Genomic DNA, 17,117 nt, shown 5'->3' with positions numbered 1-17,117 from the left:
AAGCTGTGCCAAGAAAGCGGAAGAAGTGATGATATTCATCAGAGTAAACACACAGCTGCCACACCGCTTTCCCCCCCCTCAGAACCAGAAAACTTTGCAGCTGACAGCTCTGAACGCTGTTGAAAAGTATTTGAGCGCCTGTACTCGTCTTCTTCCTCCCGCCTTCCTACTACCTTTGCTTGTAACCCTCCTGTAGCCTGTCCATACACACCGGCCCAGCTAACTGATTCACCCACCCGAACAAGAACGGAGCGCACACATGATTCCTCCAACCGTGCAAAACCCTTCGCCACTAGTAACCTCACTTGAAAGTTGAGACTCCAGGTAGTCCTTAAAATTCTCCGGCAAACACAGAAGCAAAAATGCGAAGCCCCACAGGGCTTCCCCATTCTTAACCAATGTACATCCATATAGCTCGGACACACTCTGTGAAAAGGTATCATAACACCGTCGCAGAAACTGGAGTCGTGCGACAACCCATCCACCAGGATTCGACCTTCTATACCAGAAGCGCGCGTGTTCTACTACTTCTTTCTTCTCCCGTTCTTCTTTTTGACCTGTGAACTAACAGGGCCGGTACGACGCCGGAGTTGCATTTCCATGTACACCTGAGGAGCGTTCTCTTCATCCGCGTCCACAGCAATCTCGTCGCAGCGCTTGAATCCAAGTGGAGTGTAGAAACTCACAGCTGAGAGGAGAAAAGAGAAACGAGGAGGATCAGCCATCAGGCCGCCTGCTCTTTCGTCACCAATCCCCGACTACACAGGCGAGACAGTTCACATAGTATCTGACTTGGCTGCTTGTATTTAAGACTACATCAAGGATTCCTCACATATACACATATCTATGTGAAATTCAGTATGCATACAAACAACAATCAAACTATGTGAAACACAGGTGGAGGAATCTGTGCCGCGGACGACAGTGCAACAGAATTTGAAGGGCTACCCAGAACACGAAACCTACCCAGACTCCAGAGCACACATCCACACAGAAAGCCAGAGTTGATCTTGAACTAGTAGCAGAAGTAGTAACTGAGTCATTCCGTGCGGGTGCTTACCGCTGGTAAGCGCGGACAAGCTGACATACGCAAGGGCCTTGTTTTGCCTGGCTGTCCGAATGAGTCCTCGGACAAGCTTCTTTCCATAGCCCCTGCCTCGACACGCCTCCAAGACCGCGACCTTGCCAATCTGCATGCTTTGAAGCTCGTAATCAATTCTGTACACGATGAAGCCTAGACAACGGGGTGCAGACAACTGCTCCCTTCCTTCATCCAACTGCATTTGATCATCTTCTTCATCCTTCCTTGTTACTTGTTCTGTCTTCCCCTGTCCTTCAGCGTTAATCTCTTCAGGGCAGTCGCCCAATCTCTCGACCGCGCGGTCACACAAAGGCATTGCCGCGTAGCACTTCTCTGACGGATGGACCTCAGCCTCACCCTTCTTGTTCAAAGCACCACTATCTGTAGAGCACGGGAATGACACTTTTTCCTTCTCCGAAAGTGACGGAGTCGGACAAGCCACAGTTCTTACGCCAGTTCCGGCGGTGCAATGTGTCTGTACACCTGAAGTACGGGAAACACATGGAGGGGCAGGCCCCACAGAACGGGAAGAGTCAGTCAGCACACTGAGGACCCACTTCTTCTTCTTAGAGGTGACTTCAAGGCATTTCTGATCAAAAACGCGCACGGACAGCTCGTCACACGCTGCTAGGAGAGCATCCATCCCAGGCTCTCCGAGCCGAGATACGAGGTCGTCTATGACGCAGATGTCCCTGCAGTCAGGGAAAGTTTCTACGGGTGTCTCCAAGCTATCTTTTTTTGTCCCTTCGGTCATGTCTCTGCTCTTCACCACCTGTGTGGGGCCCCTGACCGCAGCAGAGGCACCTGCATCCGTCTTCACAGACAACGCGACTGCACCGTCCGAATCATGCGCGTCTCTTCTTTCATCCAAATCTGCGCATGACGTGCCTCGCTGCGGCCCCACCTGTATCTCTACTTTGCCTTGTTTGTCAAATAGCTCTTCCCCATCGTAATGGTGCTCTTTTTCCTTCAAATCTTCCCGGCTCCGAAGTGCGCCCTTTTTCATAGCTTGGTCTTCCTGTCTCTCTTCCCGTTTACCTCCCAGACGCCTCCTAATCTCACCATCTTGGTTTCCATGTACTACCTCTCCCTCATTCTTCAGCTGACATCCCGGCCTTGAATCTCCTGCTTCAACCGCAACATCTCCCGGCCGGTTCTCACCCCGTAGTGTCGAAACTGCCGACAGCAGAAGCACAGAGACTAACGTTTCACTCGTCGTTTGTTGCGCTACTTCCTCGTCGCATGGAAAAGTCTGCTTGTTTTCTGGAAAACATCCGCAGCCGCCTACTGCCTTCACCTCCTCTGGAACCAACAGCATTCTGCCTTAGGAAACGAAGACAGACCCGAACCAAAGCGAAAGGACGGACCGGGAGGAAGGTCTGCGACACCTAGTCACCCCAGGAGTTCCTGAGAAACCGTTTACGTCTTCCCTTCGTTTCTTCGTCTTTCTCCACAACCGTCTCCTCTCCAAGATCCCCCACGCGATGGCTTGCTGCTAAGAGAAGTCGGCTCGCTTCTTTCAAAAAAAACAGGAACAAAACGCCCAAGGAGAGAACCCAGAGCGGACCTCCACCTGCCTTAGAGACTTCACCCTATATATCAACGCAGTTTGAGATTAACCGCTGGGACACGAAGTATCAGTTTAACGGCCGGAATAAAAGCGCCGCCGCCTCCCCGACGCAGATGTAAAACAATGCGGGGCTTCCAATGAATAAAACAAAGCCTGCTGCGTGAACCTCAGAACACGACGCAGAGGGGCGAGCCAAAGGAAAAGAGAAAAGCCAGAATCCACCTTCACTAAAGAGAAAGTGTAGTCTGAGACGAGCCCGTCTAGGTGCGTGCAGAAGACGTAACAGACCGGAGACTTCCAAGCCCATGACGGGGGAGATGGGCTCGGACCCCCGTGACACGCACAGTCCCGACCTCCACGTGGAGGAACAAGAGAGAAAGACCACGCAACAGCAGCAAGGAGCTGCTGTTGCTGTGGCCGGGAGCAAACCAGAACGGCGTGAAGAGAGAGAAACAAGCTCAGAAGAGCTGCCGGCCTCAGAACAGGGCCAGCAGCACGCGTTGTCGAAAGAAAGAACTTCGACCTCCGCAAATACCGTAGTTTCCAGCGAAAAAAAACAGCAGACACGACGCACAGACAACACGAGAAGCTACGAACTTCAAAGTGAAAAAACCATTGGGGTAGCGTCAACTCCCAGTTACTGTTCGAGGTGAACGACCTCTTTGAAACAAATGTCAGCCAGGCGCCGTGCCAGACGAGGCGAGATTACAACGCAGACAAACAGCCGTAATTCCACACGGTCTACGTCGACCGTCACGCTATCCTTCAAAATCTCCCTCCGCCAATGCAGAGGTTGCACGGAGAAGAAAGAATTGGAAACAAAGATGTGACTTTGACAGATCAGCCCAGGTGGACAGTCGGGTCACTGTCCCCAGTGATTCTCATGCAAAGTATCGAAAAAAACTTCCGGACTTCGACAAGACTGTCCGTATGAAGCGCACTTTCCCGATGAAAATGAGAGGTCGGTGACGGACGACAAGAGTCATGCGCTCAATCGCTGCCCTGTCCGGAGCGTTGACCCGAGTGGGGCGAAGAGCGGACTTCTCAACTCGAAACACGGCCCGGCACGCGAGAAGACGCGAGGAACGCCAGTCCCTCCGAATTCGTGACCCTTCAGAGTCTCGCCGGGAAAGCAACCTCGCGAGACTAGGAGACCGCAGTGGAAACAGGTTTCAAGGTGAGCTGACGAGAAATACTTCGTTCTGTAGACATCTCGCTGTTGCCCTTCCTTCTGACGTGGTTAGGTTGTATGCAGTGCGGCTTATATTCGGCCGTCTCCATGCCACAGCTTTCCTCCGCGTAAGCCTGCGTATAAAGAACAACTCATACGCTGGTGAAACCCGCGGCCAAAGGTACTCGGCCCGCGCACGCTTCTAGCACACCTGAGCCACAGGAATTCTCAGCAGTTCCTTTTCACTGCGCTTGCAGGTGTGAGAGAGCGTTGCTGCATTTCTCAAGCACAGTTCGTCCCTCGCGGCGTGGGGTCCGAGCGTTCCGCTGCGAGTTCAGGGCTTTCTGAAGAACCTTCGCCAGCGGTTGACGCCTGGGGGATGAAATGTCGAGGTTTCTCTCTTCCGTAACACACTAGAGAGTCACAACTTGTTCTGGCGTGCGACTTCGTTCTCTTGTAAACTACTGACCGTCCCCTCCTGTTTTCCAGCATTTTGATTCGGCGCTGCCGCATTTGCGCGTATAAATGCGGTCGCGGTGTGAAGCACACCACGTCTACAGCGCACAGAGGACACACTCGCTACATGTCGTCTCTTTCTCACTGTCCTCGCAGAAGTGTTACTTCTTCGTGAGCTGAATACGGAGCAAGTCGTCTCTGGCTAAGCTATTTGTGTTTGTCGTTTTCGGTATACTGTGTGCCGCTAGCTGCCACCCTTGGAGGTCCTTTTTCCAGTCAGTCTCATCTCGTTGAACTCTTGGAGAGACGTCCCGCACCTTCTCGCCAGGGTGGTCAGTGGTCGTTCTTCGATCAGTCCCCCTGCCTCTTCGCACTAAGTCTGCCGCCCCCTTCCCTTCGTGCACAATGGTGGCGCTCTCTCACTTTCCTCACTGGTTCAGCAACGTGCCATGGCTGCACGTGTACCTGGGCTTCTCACTTTCCGTAGAGCTCTTTGAGCAGTATCTGAACACACGGCAGTTACGGCGTTATGCCCTGGAAGATCCCCCGGCTAAACTCAAATCCGTCGTTACAAAGGAAGACTATGCGAAGACCAATGCATACAACCGCGACAAGATGCGGTTTGGCATCTTCAGCTCTCTCTTCCAAAGTTCTGTCTCTCTCATCTCTACAGCATGCTTCTTGGGGCCCTTCCTCTGGCGTTTGGCGGGACGCCTAGTCGGGACAACCAATGAGTATAAGCAGTCTTTGGCCGACATCGGTCTACAAATGGTCATCGGAGAGATCATTTCTATTCCCTTTCAGCTGTACTCCGACTTCGTTGTCGAGGAACGGCACGGCTTCAACAAAAAGACGATAGGCTTATTCATCAAAGACAAGCTTCTCACTCTAGCTCTTACATGCGGCATCGGAGGGCCTCTTGCTTGTGCTGCCATCTGGCTCGTAAAGTGGGGGGGCAAATCATTCTATTTGTGGGTAAGTGAGGAAATGTCGACGGAGTCGAGGTCTGTCTGAGTCCGAAGCCAACTGTATGAGAGAGCCTCCTGTAGCTGTGTTCAGCAGTGTGCCGTACGTATCTCTTCTGTATATGAAGTGATTAGATGGCATTCGTATCCACTTCGTAGTCGCTTCGTGTGGGGAGGTATTCCTCTTTTAGGACAAACTCATAACTTTGAATAGTGCTCGGCGAACCCGTCGCGCACAGCTATGCGATACACGGCTGTACTGGATCTGTACAAGTTTTTTGTGAAAGTATAGTCATATATATATATACATGTCGAGCGGTACTTCTATCCTGGGGCGCGCTGGAGTGGGTTCCTCAGGTGCGTGTCTTTCAGCACGACTTGCCTTCGTGTGTACTCAGTTGACCCAGTCGTTTGTGTCCTGCCAGATACAGTCTATTCTTCACTTCTCTTGGGCAGTCGTTCGGAGGGAAAGATCCTTTGTTACCATAGGGATGTGTACAGTTCTTAGTCCAGCACTTACCCAAACAGTGCTTAAGAAATGACTCGGCTGCATTTTCTCTCTTGGAAACCATTCTAGCACCATTCGTTCCATCTATCGGTGTACTGTTCAGTGCTGTGGTGATCAGACCTACAGTTAGACGAGCCTGTGCGCCTGCATAGATATCGTATCTCTGTGTGTATGGGTACGACGAATACCCGGGGCTCACTCGATAAGGAGAGATGATCATGTTCGGCTTGCTCCTTCTCATGGCCGAATGAAGACAGACCTACTACTAGTTTTCATTGTGTTAGCATGACTGGTGTGTCATTCGCCTTCGTGTCACAGTTCGCGTCCCCTGCTGCCTCATGGCGCACTTCTTGTGTCATGGTCTTCTTGACGTGGAAGAGGGACCGCCCCCGCATGTCTAGTTCAGGCAGACAGCTACTACGTCTTGCCGACATTCACTATAGTTTTGTTTTCGTACCCACTGGCGTGGCTCATGAAGAGACTCAAGGTGGTGTTGAGGAAAGCGTCGGACTCCCTCAGGATGAACTAGGCGCGTCCCATCTGATCCTCCTTCCGCTTTTTCGGTGCAGCTCTGGGGTTTCTCCGTTCTTACCACCTTCGGGCTCATGTTCCTTTACCCGAGTGTTATCGCCCCCTTGTTCAACAAGTTCGAGCCTCTCAAAGACGAAGAACTTAAAACGAAGATTGAGACCCTTGTAAGGACAAACAGGCCTCGCTTTAAAGACTTATACTAATGGTGGAGGACACCCGCTCATTCTGAATAGTTCGTGCACAATCTGACCGTGGGTTCCCCATGTCGAAAAAGCCGAGACTGTAGTTACAGCTGCACAGTCCTGTTTTCCCCGTGGATGAACAACACGAAAGCTGAAGGTGGCTACCCTGTCTAACCAGTAGCCCAACACTCAGTCGGGTACTGCACACGACAAACTCACAGACCAAGCCATCCAAGTCATAGACGCCACTGGCTCAGGTGGTAGAGTAGCGTCTGCGTAAACTTCTGTCATCTTGTAGCATCAAAGCATAGGTATGATGACTAGAACAGTGGAGATTTACTCCGTCCGCGTATACTATCCTAGGGCACGAGGCCTTGTGCGCTTCCGCTTTGTACACTCGAGCGCCCTGTTAGTAATGTGTTTGAGGTAGGAACGCCTTCGCGTCGTTAGTCGATAAGCAGGCGTTTAGCTGTTTCTCGCCCACAACTGGAGGACTCTCATTTCATTCGGATAGAGAGGAGGTCAGAATTAAGCTATGGGAAAAGCAGGCAACAGTACGCTGGAGACTCAAGGAGGGGAGTTCCCATGTGCTGGGATGGAGGAGTTCTAGTTGCGCCATGCACGACAAGTGAAATAGTAATTGTTCGTCAAGCCTTACCCTAGAAAGCAGCGTGTCGCTGTTATTCTAGAAAACGCTTATATGTTTCAGCTGCCGTTCGAAGAGGTTTTTCATCATTGTACCAGCAGCTGAAAACGCTCAAAATCGTGTGACTTTGCGTAGCAGGCAGTCAGCCAAGGGGGGAGAGAAGCCAGGTGTATGACTGTCTCTTCGTAGTTAGCTGAGTCTCTCGTTGTCCTACAGCATTGTTACCTTTTGTATTTGTTGGTCTGGAGTCCCAAGAGATTTGAAGTGTAGACGAGAGAAAAGGGGCTTTATTCCGAGTCTCCTTTTGCATACAGGCGAAGCAATTAGACTTCCCGTTAGGTAAGTTATACCAGATGGACAACTCCAAGAGATCCGGTCACAGCAACGCATACTTCTACGGCTTCTGGTGGTCAAAGCAAATCGTCCTTTATGATACTCTCCTTCATCTTCCTCACGATCAGATTCTCGCCATCTTAGGTAAGCTTTGACTTGCGACTTTCGGTGAGGGGTGAAAGAAAGAGAAGGATAGGTGTCCTCTTCGGTTTCTCGTCTGTCACTCCTCCACCGCAAAGTCCATAGGAAGAGAGAGAACGGCAAAATCTTTCTTCATAGAGATAGAGCGAGTACCTTACATGAGGGCTGTATGAACACTAGCATGTGTAGGCGGTAGAGGCGAAGTCCTTGGTTTTGTGACGGTTAAACACATCAGATTCATCATGGAGATCCTCACTTGGGATGAGATTCTTTCTACGTTTCTTGTGGCACCGTCGCCTTCTCAATTTCTCGTTCGTTGAGCTTGGCAGTACGATGTTTCAAGGCGAGAAAGAAATTCCGGGTGTCTCGCATGAGGTGTGTTGTTTCACAGGAGACGGAGTTGGCGTTGAAGCTTCATAGGAATGTGTGTTCGTGTACGCGTCATTCGTGTCATGCACATGTTGTGACTTCACGTTCATTAGAGTGCGATACAGGTCTTGTAGCGGGAGAACGAACAGCTTCTTCTGTGAGTTTTTCCGGTGTGCACAAATGATGCTTTGGGTGTATGTACAGGGCATGAGATGGGACACTGGAAGAAAAGTCACACCGTGAAGATGATGGTAGCGACTTTCACGCAGCTGTTCTGCACATTCTACTTGTTCGGTCTTGTCATGGGAAACGACGCTCTCTTCAATAGTTTCGGATACACGGACACTCGAGCCGTGATTATTGGCTTGAAGCTTTTCTCCAACATCTTCCTACCTGTAAGTGGTCCCCACCTTCGACATTGAAGGTTCCTCAGGCCGCAGCAGACAGGTGATGTCTCTAGGTGGCTTGGAGGGTTGCTACCATTCAGAGTCTATAGTGTATTTGGTGTGCCCTCATTCATATGTGTGCCTGTGTATGCAAAACGTTGTATCATGACTTCTGTTTGCTTTTCGAGGCTTATTCCAGGCATGTTGCTGTTATCGACCAGACTTAGCAGTATATCATGCCGGTTCTGAGGTACTCTCCAGCCTGCAGGTGATCTCACACAGTAGAGGTGTCACGGCTGACAGAGCACGACTCTTTTCTGATTTTAGACCAACTACGTTTCCCGACTTCGAGCCAGCTGCACTGCTTCCTTTTTTGCTGTACAACACCTCTGTGTCAGGGAGGCCGAGGCCGTGAGTTGTGCACTTGCGGGGTGAGGATCATGGATCTTCTCACCGAAGAGTGATCGACGTGATTTGGGGAGTTGTTGATACGCTTATCAAAGAGTGATGGAGTGGGGGAGTGATACTGCTTTGGGTATACAGGCTCACGCAGCACTGTGTGCCTGAGTCTTAGCTTCTTTCTGCTCTTTTCGGCCGCCAGGTGAACACCATTCTTTCCTTGCTGATGACGATATACTCGCGAAAGAACGAATTTGAGGCTGACGCATTCGCGTGCTCTCTCGGATATGCTGAATCCTTGAAGAAAGCCTTAACTGCCATCCACACCGAGAACAAGTGCTCTCTTGATCCCGACCCTTGGTAAGCTTTTTCCCGCGTAAGAGAAGAGGGCGCCTTTTCAATATATTTATCTTTTGAAAGTGTTTCATCTGTCACACCTAGTGCAGGGCTATGTTCTACGCAACCGGGCGCTCTCCCCGCAGAGGACGGCACCCAGGAATCACCGGTCCCGTCACAAAGCTGCTCCATAACCTTTTCCTTGACATTTGATTCGTGGAGTGTTTTTTATGTCTCTACATCACTAGTAGCTTGGCAGAGGGAGGGTCTGAAGGCGGCACGCATGTTGGTGAACAGAGAAAACTTGGTGACACGCAGCGGGGATGCGTAGATTAGCTCGTTGTCTACATGTAGATTGGTATGCATTACAGAGACCTTTTGTGTGTTAGTTTTTTCCCCCCTTTGGCGGGTCTGTGATTGTGTGTTGTCACTTTTGGTTGGGAGAGCTGCTATAGGGAGAGTAGAATATGAGAAGTACAGTTTTTCCTTTAGTGGACGAAGCGAGCGACCTTCGATGGGCTCATTGAAACAACTCTAATCAGGGCGAGTCACACTTTGCTACCGATAGTGCGTCCATGGTATGCAGATACATTGTCACACCTGGCCGGAAAACACTCTTTTGGTTATGTGGAGGAGGTACCATCACAAGAATTGGAGGGAGGGCGTACCCCTGGATCCCGCAGCACGTGTTTTCCCTCGATTCATAGCGAGCGTGAACGCTTTTTCGTAAATAGCCTGTTCGATCAAGTCGGCGATGGTGAGACGTACAAGCGCATATATATTCACGTGTGTACGCACGTACACATGCAGGTCAGCCCGGAGTTCTGCCGCGGTAGCACTGCAGCCTCTGGTGAAGATGCGAAACTGACGCCGTGTAGGACTTGTTAATGTGGTGCGAAATGAGAACGTTGTTCTAAGGAGATTTTTGTGTGGTTGTCTGTCTTGCCTGACTATCAGGTTCTCGTGGTGGCACTACAGCCACCCGCCCCTCTTGGAGCGCATCGACGCAATAGACGCCTATGAGCAGAGAGAGGCGAAGAAGCAGTAAACAGGAAGCCGCAATCATCAAGGGACTAGGATAAGGGGAGCACGTCAGGACTCTGATAGGAGGGTGTGGGAGAGAATGATCTGGTGATAAGCTGACCGGATGTTGCTCGTGAGAATGTACCGCGAGGGGATCACGCCACCATGATCTCAAGTAGCATTCAAGGAACTTCCAGAATGTTTGCCATATCTGGGAAGGAACAAAATATGAACTGGAGACGTGTCTCGGGCCCGCGAATCTGGCGCAGGAAGTGGGCGGCATCGTGGACGGCGAGACAGCTGGAGTTTTGTTGTAGCTGGGTATCGAAGTTACAGGGACTACTCTTGATGACGGTGCACGTCTTGGGCGAGTAATCAGCCCGTCGGGGAGTCGGTGTCCTCCGTGCTGGCTGTGGTTGTTCATACGTGCGTGTGTGTGCATCGTTGTGCGGAAGACATCAACACTTCGCCGGGAGAACCAGCCCGCTCACTATCACGTGAGGACTAGTGCAGGGTCAGGCGGTCTAGTGTCTCCGGGGGTACATACACCTGTGCGGGTGTGTACGAAGAGAGTAGCGTACATACACGCAAATGAGTATTGATAGACCAGAGCGGGTATGCAAGCTCGCGAGAAACGTTGTTGCCACCACCTGCTCAAAGCGGCTCTCCGTCGACGCCTGGTTGTCGAGGCAACGTACCGAATCAGCTTCGATGAAGATCTGGAGGCGTCATCGCTAGTTTCTGTTCCGAGTTTAGTGTACTCGTGAGCGATCATGTATCTGTTCGGAACGTTGTAGCAACCGGAGGAGGCGGCAGTAGTTGTAACTAGCCGTCGTGAATATTACAGCTAGCGAATGTAAAAGCCCAACGTTGCGACTTTTCCCAAAGGCTAACGTTAGCAGCTTGGACCACTCATTCCCAGTAGGCAGGCACCGGGACGCAAAAGATAGGTTTCTTGAATATTTCTGTCCGCCCTTGACCCGCGCACGGGCCAACAACCACATCTCACGAAGCACGCGTGGATGACACGGTTTGAGTGGAACTAAGGAACGGATATCTCATTGAAGACACGCACGGCCGACTGCATACAATCTTTCAGCGGATAGATGGTGGTTCGATGGATGGTAGTCCAACAATGCAAAGTATCCAACACAAGAACGCGACTCACGCGCGGGGTGAAATGCTAGTAACGTCGAGCGATAGATTCAAATGAGCAGACAGAATGCAGGTGTCATCTTCTCTCATTAAGACAAACGAGCACAGAGAATACACTTGGGCGCACACACTGCTACTGCTCGTGGCCGCAGTACATCTTGAAAGAAATGCGGCGGGAGTACTCGGCGGCGTGATCCATCATCTCGTTGCAGTAGCATCCCTCAAAAAGGCTTGGAAAAAGCACTCCCTCACTCGCCCCGACAGGAGACAAAAACAACAATGGCTCTTTTCTCACTACTTTACACTTCAAAAATGTTTATTGATTTATTTGCCCGTGGGAAGACGAAAAACTCGCGTGTATCCACTCACACGAGTTAACGCTGCATTATTATGCTTGTATTGCGAAAAGACACGTTACACACAGCATCTACATTCCTTTGACTTTATTTGGCCAGAAACCTTCTCACTTGTATCCGACAACAAAAACACTAAAAGCGTGCTGCTTCACGTGCATTAAGCTCCCACTCCTACAAAAGGCGAATGAACGTACGGGTGTGTACCTACCTACTGACACACGCGCTCCGAAGATCATTATCCCATATACCGTTTGCCGGGTCGCACACCGCCCGACCGACCATCGCTAGCTGGGGGGTCAGGAACAATGGAAAGCACAGACGTTCTCATGACGATCCACACCCGCCTGTCTCCGGCAGCTTCGCCGTGGTACTCTTTCTTCCCTGTGTCAAATGCGGGGTAGTAGTGGTACCAACTGGGAAGCGGTGTACTCTTCGGCTGCAACTACGTTTAAACAAAAGGTACAATAGGGGTGAGTGCGATAACTACTGTCGCCACATGGATCTGCTTTCGTTGCGGGACATATCAAGCGGACCCTTTTGACAATGAAAGTGTTGCTAAGACAGCCGGCAGCGGGTCCTACGAGCCTAGGACACTCCTTCAAATTAAACTCTACAGGCGTCTGCATGTGGTGACAGCAAATGACTACACAACAATTATTAGCAGGACACACAGCTTGCTGGTCTCCGTTGGATGCGCGGGACTAGGAGATAGGAAAAGGAAGAGAATCCGCCCTCCGCTTGTCGTTGTCGATTTCGTAAGACAGGGACCCGTTGCTGCGGAGTGTCGCTGGCCTCGTCGGGGAAGAGAACATGCGAGAAGGAGAACGCCTTCCTGCGGCGGTATAGAAGCTGTCAGTCCTGAGCGTTGACGATCCCATTGAGCCCTCTCGAGACTGTTGGCTGCTCACAAAGAATCATTGAAACACGTGCAAACGCCCACCCTAGTGGCAGCATTGGAACGCCAACCTCCTCCCTTCTCTGAGGAGACCAGAGGACACAAAAATGTCGACAGTCGTCTGGTACCCAGTCGTGTATGCTGTTACAGCTGCACTATCCGGACAACAGGGGAGGACATGACCCACTAATGTTTTGGTGGAAACTGGGCGTTCACCGCTACGGACAAAACACGTTCGGTACCGGAACAGGCGGCCATTCAACCGCTGTAGGTGAGTGCTCTTAACTCGGGACACATGCCGTACCGCCAAGCACATCGGGGAAGGCAAGAGGACTCGGGGCTGCGGAAAAGGAGAAAACATGCTGGGAACAACTATTAGAGTTTTTGGGTTACGATAGTGAAGAAGCGGGGAGGAAAGAGACCGGCCGTCAAAATCACAAAGCAGGGGCCCACTGAGAGGGGCTGCACAACGCCAGCAGTCCACCCTCGGATACGACTATCCATACTCCGGGCTGGTTGTACAGATAAGCGAACTCACTCCAGGCCCGGGCCTTCGGTATGGATCTTCCAAAGCGGCATACCGCTGGTTAGCCACAACCCCCGCATGGAGTCCTGTCGAAAGTGGGTACCCAAACAGTTTGTTGATACCACTCACTTCGGGACGTGATACCAGTCGTCACCCACATCCCGACATGCAATGCGATCGAAGGTCGATACCCTAGAAACTTGTTGATACCATTCGCGATGCACCCGTGAAGCTCAACGGATCACGGGGTGGCAACAGAAGAGACGCCGTTGTATCGAAACCGGCAGCGGCTGCCTGATGGACTAAAACGGAAAGAGTTCTCTAGTCACAACAACAACCCACCTGTTTTCCAAGCCGTAGCGAATGTATCTGCTGTTCATTTTCAGCTCGCGGAAGATCGGGGCGAAGCCGAAAACGAGTCCCAGGAGAAAGCCGACGACACAGCCAACTGCGAGGCACGGAGACGCAGCACGTGGACTGCCAGTCAGGCGACTGAAAGCCTTTCTCTCTTCGCCAAGACGTCAGGTGAAACCGTTTCTCCACACGACAGTTGACAGGCAGAACCCTTCACGACACCAGTCTGACGGACTGGACTTTGTCACTACGCAAGAAGACAACGTGCGCTTCCCTTCAATGGTTTTAAGTGACAATAACAGCAAACTTTTATTACGGGAAGGGAGAGCAGTTTCTACGCCTCCCGGCGTGCTTTAAGCACTACCGTGTTTAAGTCAGCCGGCCTCGTCAACGCTCCACTACTTCCGAACAGAGCTGGGGTGCAGCGCGAAACAGCAAGTCTCACAGCCGGCATCAGAGCGCAAGCAAAGACTCCGGCAGCACTCGCAGACTATTGCTTCCGACGCCTGGTGTCTGCAGATCCTTTGCTTCAAGCGTGGGGTCGTAAATACTGCTTCCGCCGTACGGTTCTACGCCCTACGCTCGAAGCAAGGGCTTTGCTTGCGGGCACCAGCGAGAGGGAGAGTGAGGAAGTAGGTGCAGACGGCTTACGAGCCACAGACAAGGGAGCTGGAACTATAAGTGCCCCGATGGAACCGCCGGTGACGAGACCTCCGACAGCACCAACTGCTGCCCCGCGCTTGCCCAGAAACACGAAGGCTGCTGCGAAGGCCATGAGTCCGCCACCACAGTAAAGTATCCGGGGCCAACATGGTCGAACAAGACCGCCGAGCAGGCCTCCAGCAGTCAGTCCTGCACGCGCGACAAAAAGTCGTCGGACATGTCAGGGGACTGTCGCAAAAAAATCTGGAATCGGTGAGGCCTCCGCTAGTGAAGTGTGAATACCCATGACCGTTCCAAAGAAATACAGCCAGACTGAGATTTAGCCCGAACTCGGTCGAGCGCCTGACAATCTCTTGTTGAACGACTCCCCACGAAGACCGACCAAGTGTAAAGAGAACTACCAGTTGTAATCGTACACTAAGAAACTGTATGAAAATCCATCTAGACTTAGGAGCTAGCGGCAGGAAGGCATCCTTTGAAGACGCGGTCTATAGGTACGTCTATGAGGAGTGGGGCACAGGCGCGCAGATCGGCTGACTTGGAACCTGCGAGTGCATTGCGCGTCACCAGAAGAGGGTGGATAAGAATCGAGAGTGATGGTCACGCCGTTGAAAGTGCACCACCCGACAGAAAGAGGAGATTCGAAAGCCCCCTCACCTTACCTAAAGCAGAAGCGAGGAGGATTGCGTAGCCTCCACCTCGGAAAAACACGGGCGAGAAAAAGCCCTGCAACGCACCGGCGCACCAAAGAACACGCGAATGGCATTCTGTAATGCTACGTACAACTACAGGCGTTTCTAGAGGTCCAACAAAACGGTATCGTTCTGTAGGGGCCGGCTTGGGTTAGCAATCGTCACTCAGAAGGCGCGCTCCTCATTCAGCTCTACGCACAGCTCTTTTGTAACCGGATCAGCAGACCGTACTTCTTGGTGTATATGCAGTAATACCCCTGACAGCCTGCTTGAGTGACCATGGCGTTAGTTGTCACATGAGCACCTTTACGAGATAACATGAACTATTGCTCTGGGTATCTCGTCGACCTGCGAGTGTGGCTCCGAAGTCCAAGGTTCACCCGGGCCACAGCGGACAAGAAGAATATGGCCCGTTCTTCCACACCCTGGGCCACTGTAACTGACATGTTTCCACAAAACTGCATTGCTCGCTACTTTTTCCTATCGACTCTACGAAAACTATCTTCTTTCAAGTGGAGTGGCCTCGGCGAGCACAAAGCATAGCCATAGAACCGCCAAGGTGTTGTCACCTTAGAAAAGACGGTTGACATAAGAAGCGCCGCAAGAGAAACCATAGCGAAGCAAACCAAGAACGCCGCAACGCCTCCAGCAATAACTGGGACACAGTCGCATCGATCGAAGCATACGTGCCCCTGCGTCTCCTGCACGGAAAAGACACACGCATAGGCAATAGTCACGGGCCGTCGCCCCGCATGCGTCCAGAATTACAATCTAGCGTCGTCTAGGTCTCTCGGCTCAGCAACTTAAGGGGACGCTGACACCGCATACTCGTCGAGATGCAGCTTCCGCGAGACCGACACCATCACCAGGTTCTCACGAATCTTACACAATAGCTACCTTCGAGCACTGACGAACAGCACACGTCCAATGAAGGACTCCTCTGCTAGGATCACCTCCTCAATCAGACCAGGGGAGTTCTTCAGAGTCGAGATAGCATCACGATCTCGGTTGACGGTACGTTGGCGATTGGGTGCTAACCGAAAGGACGAGAATACGGCAGCAATAACAGCACCGCGGGGTCCCTCATGAGAGAGAAACACAACAAACGAATAAGCAGCTGTCACATAACGGCAAGCGGATAGACACTGAACTCGACCACATCGAGTCAGTCTTTGCTCAGCTGCACATGTGACGTCCAGGAAGGGATACAGTTGGAGCGCAGGGAGGGCCGGGGGAAAAACCTGACTCCATGCGACGCCGTCACCTCTCTCGCTGCTTCTTGTAGTAAACAAGGCCAAGTACGTCTATTCGTCCTGCGGATGGCCGGGTACTTCTCAGCGAACGCTTTTCGCTGGACGGTAGGGTATCAAGTGTCGGAGCGGCGGTTAAACCACAATCTGCACCTGTCCGAAGAAACCACCGTTCACTGGTGTGGCTGCCGAGCCACGGTCAGTAATCTGTCTTCTATGGTTGCATGAATGCAGAAGCGCTTCCGTCTGAAGTAGCGTTTGATTACACACCCGCGAGTCGAGGTCTGATACTGACGTCAAACAGGTATGGAGAAAAGCACAGTCAAGAGCTACAGATGCTTCGCATGGAACACACAAGACGCTCACCGGCGGCTCCTCTCGACTGTTAGCTTCTTCGCTGTTCGCCCCTGCGCCTCCAGGTTGCCCCTCCGTCGTTCTCGAGACGGCACCTGAACTGGTTGTCCCCGCAGGAGTGCTTTTTCCGTCATCCAGATCCGGCTTAAGGGGAAGAGTTCCAGTGGAGAGTTTTGCTTCCTGCTCGGCAGTGCCAGCTGTTCCCCAATTCTTTTGACGGTCTGAGGCTACCGGGTCAGCGACAGACGTTTCCTTGGATGCTGGGGCTTCACCTGGTTTGGAACTGTCTCCTCCATGGCCTGCATCGGTGAGCCCAGGCGCACCTTCTGGTGACAGGGCGGAAATGGAACGACCGCTTGCTTCTCCGCCAGGGGCAACTATGTGAGCGGCAGATGAAACATTGCTATTGACAACCTGAACAGAACCAGGCGGCGGACCAGGCGATGGAACTTCTGTGCCCGTGCCTTCTACAGTAGCAGAGGAAGCAGCAGCATCCCGTGCACCAGGTGACGTGAGCGTGGACGGGCTAGCTCCTCCTAGTTGATATGCCGCTGAGGGGTCTGCAGCACTGGTTTCTGGATGGGCTGCAGCCGCGCTTACCGCTTGGTTTTCTCCCCCCATCTGACTTTGGGTTGCTACGGCTGACTGTAGCCGCTCAGCAGGGGTGGCAGGAGTTTCTTGCGAAGTGGTTGAGGGGACCTGTGACGGTGGAGTGGTAGAGGGGGCCTGTGACGCTGGAGTGGTGGAGGGCACCTGTGACGCTGGAGTGGTGGAG

General features: G+C 52.1%; 3 protein-coding genes across 3 annotated transcripts; 1 reads left to right on the top strand and 2 right to left on the bottom strand.

Annotated features, from left to right (window-relative positions):
* On the bottom strand, positions 1–3,848 carry CSUI_000502 (gnat family protein). Its single transcript, XM_068060736.1, has 2 exons — positions 1,061–3,848; positions 1–688 (listed from the first exon to the last, which is right to left on the bottom strand). The coding sequence occupies exons 1-2, from the start codon at positions 2,397–2,399 to the stop codon at positions 525–527; spliced, it is 1,503 nt and encodes a 500-aa protein (XP_067927287.1). The 5' UTR covers positions 2,400–3,848; the 3' UTR covers positions 1–524.
* On the top strand, positions 3,829–10,615 carry CSUI_000501 (peptidase family m48 domain-containing). The gene is made up of 6 exons (XM_068060735.1): positions 3,829–5,253; positions 6,321–6,446; positions 7,425–7,587; positions 8,158–8,348; positions 8,941–9,098; positions 10,032–10,615. The coding sequence occupies exons 1-6, from the start codon at positions 4,684–4,686 to the stop codon at positions 10,120–10,122; spliced, it is 1,299 nt and encodes a 432-aa protein (XP_067927286.1). The 5' UTR covers positions 3,829–4,683; the 3' UTR covers positions 10,123–10,615.
* A 1,222-nt stretch (positions 10,616–11,837) lies between these two features.
* CSUI_000500 (transmembrane domain protein) lies at positions 11,838–17,115 on the bottom strand. Its single transcript, XM_068060734.1, has 6 exons — positions 16,355–17,115; positions 15,308–15,439; positions 14,709–14,772; positions 14,035–14,235; positions 13,372–13,477; positions 11,838–12,508 (listed from the first exon to the last, which is right to left on the bottom strand). The coding sequence occupies exons 1-6, from the start codon at positions 16,961–16,963 to the stop codon at positions 12,310–12,312; spliced, it is 1,311 nt and encodes a 436-aa protein (XP_067927285.1). The 5' UTR covers positions 16,964–17,115; the 3' UTR covers positions 11,838–12,309.
* Between the last annotated feature and the right edge of the window lie 2 nt (positions 17,116–17,117).

Source organism: Cystoisospora suis (assembly GCF_002600585.1).
Source record: "Cystoisospora suis strain Wien I chromosome Unknown contig_187, whole genome shotgun sequence".
Lineage (NCBI taxonomy): Eukaryota > Apicomplexa > Conoidasida > Eucoccidiorida > Sarcocystidae > Cystoisospora > Cystoisospora suis.
Note: the sequence above shows the minus strand (reverse complement) of the source record. Positions and strands in the feature narration are given on the sequence as shown.